The sequence below is a fragment of the Enoplosus armatus genome, chromosome 13 (genome assembly GCF_043641665.1).
Source record: "Enoplosus armatus isolate fEnoArm2 chromosome 13, fEnoArm2.hap1, whole genome shotgun sequence".
Lineage (NCBI taxonomy): Eukaryota > Metazoa > Chordata > Actinopteri > Centrarchiformes > Enoplosidae > Enoplosus > Enoplosus armatus.
In genome coordinates, this window is record NC_092192.1 from 19,506,016 (window position 1) to 19,516,477 (window position 10,462).

The window sequence follows — 10,462 nt, forward strand, 5'->3', positions numbered from 1 at the left end:
TTACTATCTTACAGCACATTTTCTTGAAGTGTTTGAATTCCCTTGCAGTGTTAGATACATTTCATTCATCCCAGTTTCTCACTTGAGAAGAATGCAGGGTATTCAGTGTCTGACCACAGTACTATCTAACTCTGATTATTGAGTGATTGGCAGTGAATCCCAATATTCTCTGTCTGAAGGAAAATCCCCCTGATTATCAAAAGCCACGCCACAGGTGCCTGCCTCTGTCTGTAACACAAGCTGTCCCCAGCTGTTGATGATGCTTGGAAATTAAACTTCCACAGCTCTAACCATCAGTGGAACAGACTGATTCTCTTGTTGCTGCCTCTCTTACCTGCTGCCAGGTTGGTGCATGGCGGCCATTTTGTGCTTACAAAACAGCGATGTAACACGACTCCGTGTTCCTGGTGTATCATTGGCAACAGCAGCACTTTTCGGTGGCACAAGCCCATGTCTGGGCAACTGGGGTGACTTTATGTTTATAATCAGTTTCTGGTTTGCTCCGAGAAGTATACCACGAGAACATCCGTGCAGCTCTCTTATGACCATAGGGGATGAAGTGCATCACATGACTGTCTAGAAACGATTTCTTTTTGAGCCGCACATTTCCCAAGCCTGACCTCAGACTGCCATCAATAGCTACTACAGCACTACACCAACAGCTGCAGGCTCATCAGAGAAAACAATCCAATACTATAATTAGGCTACTCCGAACCAGGACAAAAAGTAGCGATTGTTTTGTAGTAGTAGAAAAGTGTCTACTACATTAGTCTGCTACATTTAGGGATGTGCTCACAAATAGCTCAGGACTTTGAAAAGCTTGATGAGAGAGACTAACTGTGAGTGTGTGTGTGTGTGTGTGTGTGTGTGTGTGTGTGTTGCAGGCGGATAGTCAGTTAGGCAGCCATGCGAGGCCAGCGTGTGGTGGAGAGCGAATGTAGGTGCTGGAACCCGGCCGTCTGGCTCCTGGTGTCCCTGCTGGGATCCCTTGTCTTGGTGGCCTTCAGTGTGCTGCGACTCGGTGAGTATGTGGGTGGGGGTGAGACCGGGGGTGCCATGTTGGATTTGTCCAGAAACTACAGTGGACTATCAGGAGTTCACCTTCTGCCATACAGAATACTACATGTGATTAGGAAAAAAAAAAAGTTTTAATGTATATTTAAAGGACATTGGACAGCGAAGGACAGTGATATTTGTGATGCATTCTCTTTGTTAAGGGGAACAATGTAATGAACTATATATGGAAAAGTAATAGGCCATGAAAGTTTAGTGCACTTGTTCTCATTGGCAAGTGTCGGATAGAACAGCTTATTACAGTATGTCATTCCCTTAAGGGGTCATTTTTCATACTGTCGCTACTGTAATATTAAACAAATGCCCATGCTTTTTAAACTCTTCAATATGCTTTTTGCTGGCCATTCCAGTCCATAGACTACGGCAAATTCCTTTTGAGATGCTACGTTTCATATTTGAAGAGTTGGTTGCAAGGGAATACTGCCGTAGACTGAAAGAGAATGTGACACATGAGATGATTTCTTGTGTGTCAGTGTGTTTAACCGCATGTTTGGGACGTTGATAATGCTCAAGAACCTGGTGTACCTGCAAGCGAACTCCCTGTAGATGAGTGCTTTTGTGTCCACTGTTACTGTCTGCCCTGTGTTTACCAGTGATAGCTGGCTGAAAGCCCTGCACTTATTCCGAAGGGAGCCAGGATCAATTCCACTCACTGGACATTATGGATCAACAAATATATAGAGAGCATTATTCAATGTGCCGACACCATCTTATTGGTTTTGTCTCTTGATAAATAAATGTGTGCCTTACTAATATTTTTGTTGTATTCAAATTGCAGGAGACATGAAAGTAAGCAGACGGGCTGTATCCAGTGAGTAATATTTATTATTGATTTTACCTTTCTGATCCTCCTTACAATAAGAACTGGGTCTCCCCAGTATATAAACCAGAATGTAACCTGAGGCCGTAAACAGATGCATTACCAGCACCTGAAGCTAAAATAAGTAGTTTAATATATACATACTGTACATGTTTCAACGCCACAAACAAATGGGAGAAGCCTGTGAATCGACCTACATTGGGTGTGTTTGTCAGAAAAATCTCTCTGGTGTCTTTGTGAGTTGTTGAAACCTGAGATATTAGTCTTCAGGCGTTAGACTGTCCTCTGCGCAGGTCCAGAAACTTTCAGTGTGACTGTATGTCTCTCACAGATGGCAGCTCAGATCTACATGGACCCTCTGTGTTTTGCATAAAGAATATTTATTGACTGTTTTAATTGATTAATTTGGCCAACATCAAAAGACAGGTGCTATGATAGAGAGAACAATTTGATTAGATGTTGTATTCCCCCCGTCACAGATAAGAGTTTCACTTTCAAAATAACAGCAGCCATGCTAGAGGCTCTGTGAGGTTGCGCTTGAGCTAAATACTAATGCCAACATGCTCGCAATGACAATGTCGACATGCTGATAGGGGATCACCAAAGTTACAATTCATCTTGTGGGGAACATGTGTGTGTGGACCAAATTTCATAGCAATCCACCCAATAGTTGTAGAGAAATTTGACTCAAACCACAAATGTCAACTTCATGGTGGTGGTAGGTGAAAAGTCAGGGGATCACCAAATTTACAATGATTCATCCTCTGAGGGCCATGAATGTCTGTACAAATTTGAATGGCAATGCTGGGATGGCTAAAAACCCAAATTAAAGGAGCAGGCTAACATATTTCTGTTGTGGCTGGTGTCTGAACAGGCCTCCTGTTGTGGTTTCAGTCTGTGTCTAGTGTTACAGGAAAATAGATATAGTAGATATAGAGTACAGTAACTATGGAAGGCCAAGGTCCTTTCAACAAATAATCTCTCCCTCTCTCGCTTCCATATCCCCTCCTCCCTTCAGTTTCAGCCAATGGCGTGCAATCCCCCATGAGGACGCAGTACCAAGGTAAGCACCTCCGCACCTGACTCTCAGACAAATATGTCTGCATCCAGGCCACGCCATGAAAACGTATCAGTGGCAGGCTGTGCTGTGTGTCAGTGAAAGAGAGAGTACAGAAGGTAGATCAGTGCCTGGGGCTTTTTAAACAAGGTCACTTTCCGAGCTCTCCGTTTCCCTAATCCCCACTTATTTGCTATGTAACCTCCCACCCGCCTGCATCCATCTCACTCACTTCCAAGGAGTCATGTGGCTCATTGTGTTCCGAAGGATTTTTTCTTGCTATTAACTGTCATTACATTAGAGCCATGCTAGTCCGTCTTCTCATCTTCTCTCTCTTTTTTTTTTTCAAATACAAACATGTTGTTAAAATGTCCCTCAAACAGAAGAGCTTTTATGGGATTTTTCAGTGAGGTGACACAATCGTAACCAAACAACCTGAACATCCTCATGTCACTCAAAGACAGAGAATGGAGTTGTGATTAAACACTGGCGGCAAAATGAATCTGACAGATATTGTCTGCTCATCTTTCCAAAGTACAACTGGTGAATGGACGTAACAGGTGTGAGGGGAGAGTGGAGGTGCGCTACAATGACTCATGGGGCACAGTGTGTGACGACGACTGGGACATGGTGGATGCCAATGTGGTGTGTCAGCAGCTGGGCTGCGGAGTGGCAGTGGCGGTCGGCAGCAGCTCTCAGTTTGGACAAGGCACAGGGCTCATCCTGCTGGATAATGTGGACTGCAGAGGAAGTGAAACAGACCTCAGCCAGTGCCATAGTCTGGGCTGGGGCGTCCACAACTGTTACCACTATGAGGATGTGGGTGTTACCTGCAGAGGTAAAGCCTTAATACATTTTGAGTTGGCTGACGTAGTGGTGAATCATCCCTTCATGCATAAACCTGGAAAGAATAGAGGACAAAGTGACTAAAATACCCGCTTCCTTTTCATTTCGCTGCTAGAGCCAGCAGTGGTGGGGACAAATGGTTTGGAGGATCGCACCACACCGCCTAGGGAGAAGTCCGGTTTACGTAAGTACTCCCTGCTTTTATCTAAATGAGAATGGTCCTCTGCCAACCTGAAACGTCAGAGGGATGAATTTGTCTTTTTTTAAACAGCATAAAGGCAAATGGCCAAAATCCAGGAACAAATAAGATGATTTTAAGATAATAAACTAGGAACTATGTAAAAACAAATACTTATGTAAACCAGATGTGTATAACTACAACCCTCAGGTAGTGAAACAACAGTACTACAGGGAAATAACAATAAACTGAAACCTTTTTCCTGTATAAATTTAAAGCTGCACTAATCAGTATTTCAATGGATTACATAACTACTTGTATGTAAAAGGTGTCATACAGTAGTGATAAATCCACAGAGAAATGGAACCAAAACTGCAGCTCCCCTCAGCTCCATGGAGCTTTATAGCATCTTCAGCTTTACTGTTTTGGTTCACTCTCAACGCTCCCATATCATCATTTTTGGCCACAGCAGGGAGCTGTTTTCAGTAAAAACAAAAAAAAACTCTAATTTGACAACACAAACCACACGTGTATGTGGCATTAATCTGGCCAACTGATGAGATTAGACGTCCACCTCCAAAAATGGAATCGTGCCATCAGGCTGATTTGCATAAAGGTTTAAGGACAGATGCTAAATAAGCAGATCAGACTGTTATTTCACATCTCATTCCAATGCAAATGTAAAAAATGCTAAAAAAACTTACTACTGACTGTAGAGGAAAATAAGTTGTATATTCAAATGAATTAAACTTAATTAAACTGAGTTAAACAGGCCAGCTTTTCTCTGTGTTTGATTGCATGTTTTTTGTTTTTTTATGCTCTAGGATCAAAATCAAAAACACACACACCCAAATCTAGCAGACAGGTGGCATGCCAGATGTTACTACAAAATGCAGGGGCAGGTTTCATTAAATAATGAATGATGGCTTATTTGGCCATTGTGAGTCCAAAATGCAGGAATGCACATGCAATCAGCGCACACAGTCAGGCTTAATTAAAAAATAGGTTTATTAAGAAAACAGAAATTGAATTGAAGGGATGTATTATTTCAGTTATACAAAACTGTTACACAATGTGAGACAGCATCAAAGGCTTTTCAGTTCAGTGGAAAGTATTTTTTGGACGTCTTCAGGGAAAGCATACAATACACCTCTTGAATTCCAGGCCGTCCTTATTGTTTACTGGCTTTGCCTTTGTTGTGGCCGACCTGTTGTGTTTCCCCTTAATTCCCCAAAGGACCTTGAGAGACTAGAGAGGAATCAAATTCAGTTAACAAGTGACGTGTCCAGCTATTTCTCCGGTGGCCTTAAAACCCACAGGGAATGCGGTGAGGCCATCCCGATTCACGGCTTCCTTTCAGGTGCAGAGCATTTTGAAATGCTGGACGGGGTCCATTGTCTCCGTTAAAGGTGTGTTTTTGTCTGGGCCGAGGCATAAGATGACAACATCTGTGCATAGTGAAATATCTGATGTTCACCTTAACTCTCCTGCTTCAGTGGGGTTTTTTTTTTTCTTCTGGAGCCACAGTATGTATTGTATAGGCCCACACCCTTCTCCTGTCTCTGTATCAATGTCTCTTAGTCATTTCTTCTGTCTCACACACACTCACGCACAAATCCTAGCAGTTACAGTGTCCTCTGATACCCCCCCAAATCAGCACGTACTATCAATTAATCTAGTAAAAAATATGCTGTAGAGAAAGATATTCAACGGCAGTCCCTGTAAATCCCTCCCTCTCCCTCTCGGTTTAGGAGATGGCACCATCCGCCTGGCGAATGGACAGAACCCCTGCCAGGGCCGGGTAGAGATCTACTACCAGGGAAACTGGGGGACAGTGTGTGATGATGACTGGATCCTCAGCAATGCCCGGGTGGTGTGCCAACAGATAGGCTGCGGTGCTGCCGTCTACGCACACACCAACTCCTACTTTGGCTACGGGACCGGCCTGGTTCTCCTGGACAATGTCAACTGCTACGGCACCGAACAGGACCTGACTAAATGCAAAAGCCTGGGCTGGGGCAAACACAACTGTGGCCATCACGAGGACGCTGGGGTCACCTGCACTGGTACGCTGCTTTCAGTTATGGTACTATTGCATTGACACAAGCCGAACAGATGGAAACCAGGAATTATTCTTATTATTCAAACAAATAACTAAACTAAGAGTCCACAGCCATGCTAGCAGCTCTGGCAGGTTGTACTTATTAATATCAGCTAACATGCTCACAAGAGAGAAACCGTATGACAACCACTTCTTATAGCAACCATTTACTGTGTAATTTCTTCTGTCTATATGATGATAGTAAAGTTAGTAGTTGTGATAATAGTAGTGGTTGTACTAGAGATAATAAGAAATACTAATGGTGGAAATATTTAGTCAGTTAGTACTGTGGAGGTGTAGTTAAGCTAAAATCTTATGGTAATTTATTGATTCTCGGGGGGATATTGAATAAGGAGGACAAGAAGAGTTTACAATGGAAGTAGTCTAGCATTGGTATCTGTGTTAGTAACAAGTAGTAGCAATATTAGTAATAATAGCAGAAGTTGTACTGTACATGTAAAAAGTATATTTCAATTTCCATTTCTACCCACTTCAGGATCCACTACTGTGCCTCCTCTGGCAACAGAAAACCAGAGAGGACTCTGGGGAACATACAACACTGAAGGTATACGAACACAGCATACAGTACATGTTTATCTGTAAGCAAGCAAGCACACACTGATTATTACTCCTTTGCCTCAACACGTCCAATTGGTTTAGCTGGATTTTTTTTTCCATAATAAAAAGTGTGCACTTTTGCCAAATGACCAACAGGGTGAGCCATTTCTCCCCGCTTTAAATGTGTTACACCACAGTGCCACAAAATATGGTGGCGAAAGTGTGCAGTAGTAGGTAGTCTGGTGTATTGAGCCACCAAGTCATTTTGTCATATATTACATTTTCCCTCCAGCAACAGATAAAGTTCCAGTCACCAAGCCACCCACTACAACGACTGTTACCACAACTGCCCAGACAAAAGGTAACAATATTAAACTGATCCCTGCTTTGTAAACACAAAGACAGTAGGTTTCAATTTTGGACTGACCAGGCAACATTATAGCCTTTTATGCAATGATCAGCCATATAGATTTGATCAGAAAAGGCACTTCTACTCTACAATGATCTTCCTGTCTATTGATTCCTGTGCAGGCAAACCAGCCATTCGTGTGATGAATGGTAACAGTAGCTGCCAGGGTCGCGTGGAGGTCTTCTACAGAAATATTTGGGGGACGGTGTGTGATGATGACTGGGACATGCCCAACGCCAACGTGGTGTGTAGGCAGCTTGGCTGTGGCCCGGCCATCGCGGCCAAGACCCAGGCCTACTTCGGGTACGGTTTGGGTCCGATCCTGCTGGACAACGTGGAATGTAGCGGCTTTGAACCGGAGCTGTCCCAGTGCTTCCACCTGGGCTGGGGTCAGCACAACTGTGGCCATCATGAGGATGCTGGAGTTATCTGTTCACGTAAGACCTGACTGGACTTCTCTAACATCATGTGGGGCTAAAGCAGGCTCCATTGGGCATGCCTTTATGACATGAACATATACAATACTGAACATAGGGAATGTCTGTATCACAAACCTCTATCGCAAGCCATCACTTCCCCTGGGAGCTCATACTTCCTTTTCATCCAGTCATCTGTGCCCGCCCTGCTGAGCTGTCCTGTTGCAATGCATGACTGTAGTACTCTGAGGAGGAGACAGCTCAGAGAGCATAAAAAATACAGTGGATGAGTCAAGGCACATCAGCGTCACTGCATGCCTGCAGGCCAAATTTCCCTTCTTTGAGGCTAAATCAAAAGCACATACAGACTCCTCTTTACTTAGATAGCACATCCTTGGTTTCCGGTTGATCGGAAAAAAATGATTATACATTGGTTTCTCAAGGCAGCGGTTTTTATTCAGTTCTCTCAAGTAATTCTTCCTTTAGCAGGTCGTTGGCAAAGGGGACATAATCTGTGCTTGACAATGAGGGATACAAGCATCAAAATCACAACAAAATCTCTGTATTGTGGAGCCAAACAAGAGGCTTCCTATATTGATAACTAGAGTAATTATAAGAGAGCCTTGTTATTGCTTTTGTGACTTGATATTCCCTGATGCATCACTTTGTTTTTTCTGCTTTCCTCTGCTTCCCTTAGCTTTTGAATACTACATTGCACATGGACGTGACTTTAAAGTAACAGAAAGGATACCCGCCACCACCACACAACCCTCTGAAGGTAGGTTAGATATATCTTCAGCCAGCTCAAAATCAACCCATTTCCATTTCTAGACTGGATCTCAAAAACAGCTAAGACTCTAGCTAAGAATTTATATGACTCTCCTTTGTTTGTGCAGGAACGGTGAGACTGGTTGACGGCCAGCACGAATGTGAGGGTCGGGTGGAGATGTACTCAAATTCTGGATGGGGCACGGTGTGCGATGACGCTTGGGACCTCCCCGACGCTCAGGTCGTGTGTCGCCAACTGGGTTGCGGAGAGGCCACGGCGGCACGGGGAGAAGCTTTCTTCGGCCCCGGCACAGGAACAATCCTGCTGGACAATCTCAAGTGCAGCGGTGCGGAGGCCTCCCTGCAGGAGTGCTCCCATATATCCTGGAATGTGCACAACTGTGACCACTCTGAAGATGCTGGCGTCACCTGCTCACTGTCGTGATTTCAGCAGAACCACACTCCCATCTCCACCATGGGTAGGACGTGGGCGTACCAACCTGGGACTTGTATACATTATGTAAATAACAGCTTTCACATTGCTGAAGGAATACTCCACCACCAACAACATACAAAATAACTAATATGACAGTATATGATTACATACTATAAAGTATCTATGCCTATTAAGCACTTTATAAATAAATATATGATATAAAATACAGTGTACACAGTTTTTGTATTTGATAAACAAAGAAAAACAAAGCTTTTAACCATCTGTCTGTCTCCTTTTTTGCCCCAAAATTTTAAAATATTTACTGTACATGTGATTGTTTGTTAATTAATTGAGGTATACTGGAGGAAGTCCATCAGTTATTAATTATGTGGCTATGGGAGACATTTTTGTAGACTTCAGCTCAGCAACATTATAAATGGGACAACGTTACATACTACAAACCCCAAGAATGCAAGAAAACATCCATAAATAATTGTGTTATATCTTGTGAATATACAGTATCTCTCCATCTACAAAACGATGTGTTGCTTGTGTTCTGTAAACCATCATATAATAAATGTAACTAATAATCATTTACATGTGACAAAATAAATGTTCTTATTTTTTGGTAAATAGTATATTTTTGGTGTAAAAACAGAGAGGTTTGAATCAGTATCTGTATTTGTCGTTGTCCTAAACATGTGCGCATGGCTTTAATGTTTTATTCCTCTTCAGAGGCACATATAAATATGGCAACATCCACTAATTTGAAGTTGTTCAAGGGAGAAGATTTTGGAGAATGCACCGCCCGGCAAAACAGGATGTCCTCATGTGCAGGAGAGAGTACGAGATTCAGAGTTGGTCTGTTTTACAGCAGGTTTTACACATTATTTTACTTTTCAAGCCATTTCCTTCCGTTAGTCATTTACTAATAGCAACAAGCTAGTTGTTGAGCTAATGCATCATGTTAGCTTAGTCAGTCCATGTAACAAAGAAAAAGAACAATATTGCTAACATCATTTAAGTTGATATGAAATTCTCAAATTAAATAAGCCAATTGCAATATAATAAAATCAAGTTAACTGACTGCACCCACGTCGGACAATAGCATACTAGCTAACAGTGGCCACTGTGGCAATAAGTGCTATTACAGGATAATGGTAAATGCTAAAATGCTAAAATGTAGTGCAATTGTAGCAAAAGTAGAGAATAAAGTCAGCAAAGTGATGAAGTCATGTCAGTATGTTGAACAGTATTCATTAATTAGGCATTAAGTTTGTGCTAACATTAGCTAAAATGAGCCACAATAAGATAATGGTCATTCCTGACCAAGTACAGCCTTGCTGCAAAACTCCTGAGTGTATTGAAATGAGCATGGGTGAAATAATAAGGTGTAATAAAACATCCTAATAGTTAATAGTGCCACAATAGTGCCACTGTATTAAAATATGTAAAAGAATATGAGAAAAGTAAACTGTAAAAGCAGCGAGAGGACATTTCTCTGTCCACTCAGGCTTGGTTTGTGCTGATTATACGCATTCTTGAGAAACCATACATAGTCATATTGCAATTTGTCCAAAGTAGAAGGAAAACTGTGCAAGCTGCCCAAGAAACTGTGTCTCCTGATACTCACAGCAACAACAGTCTGGATGATAGAGTGCTTTAAATTAGGCCCAAAGTGGTTAATATTCCTTTTTAAATAATAATAATAATAAGTACATAAATATATACATATTTCAGTAAATTGTTGTAAAAAAGTATTTCATGATTTGGATCTCTTAAATCAGCAGGAATTAAGG

The 10,462-nt window shown here is 42.2% G+C and overlaps 1 protein-coding gene across 1 annotated transcript; it reads left to right on the forward strand.

Moving 5' to 3' along the window:
* Window positions 1-894: 894 nt before the first annotated feature.
* Window positions 895-8,672, forward strand: LOC139295769 (scavenger receptor cysteine-rich domain-containing group B protein). The gene is made up of 11 exons (XM_070918026.1): window positions 895-1,021; window positions 1,853-1,885; window positions 2,919-2,957; window positions 3,487-3,789; window positions 3,913-3,981; window positions 5,727-6,041; window positions 6,573-6,641; window positions 6,927-6,995; window positions 7,166-7,480; window positions 8,157-8,237; window positions 8,356-8,672. The coding sequence occupies exons 1-11, from the start codon at window positions 907-909 to the stop codon at window positions 8,670-8,672; spliced, it is 1,725 nt and encodes a 574-aa protein (XP_070774127.1). The 5' UTR covers window positions 895-906.
* Window positions 8,673-10,462: the final 1,790 nt, after the last annotated feature.

Coding starts and splice junctions, on each gene's coding strand:
- LOC139295769 (XM_070918026.1), top strand. CDS start 907: ATGCGAGGCCAGCGTGTGGTGGAGAGCGAATGTAGGTGCTGGAACCCG. Junction 1,022..1,852: donor CTTCAGTGTGCTGCGACTCG/GTGAGTATGTGG, acceptor TTCAAATTGCAG/GAGACATGAAAGTAAGCAGA. Junction 3,982..5,726: donor TAGGGAGAAGTCCGGTTTAC/GTAAGTACTCCC, acceptor CTCTCGGTTTAG/GAGATGGCACCATCCGCCTG.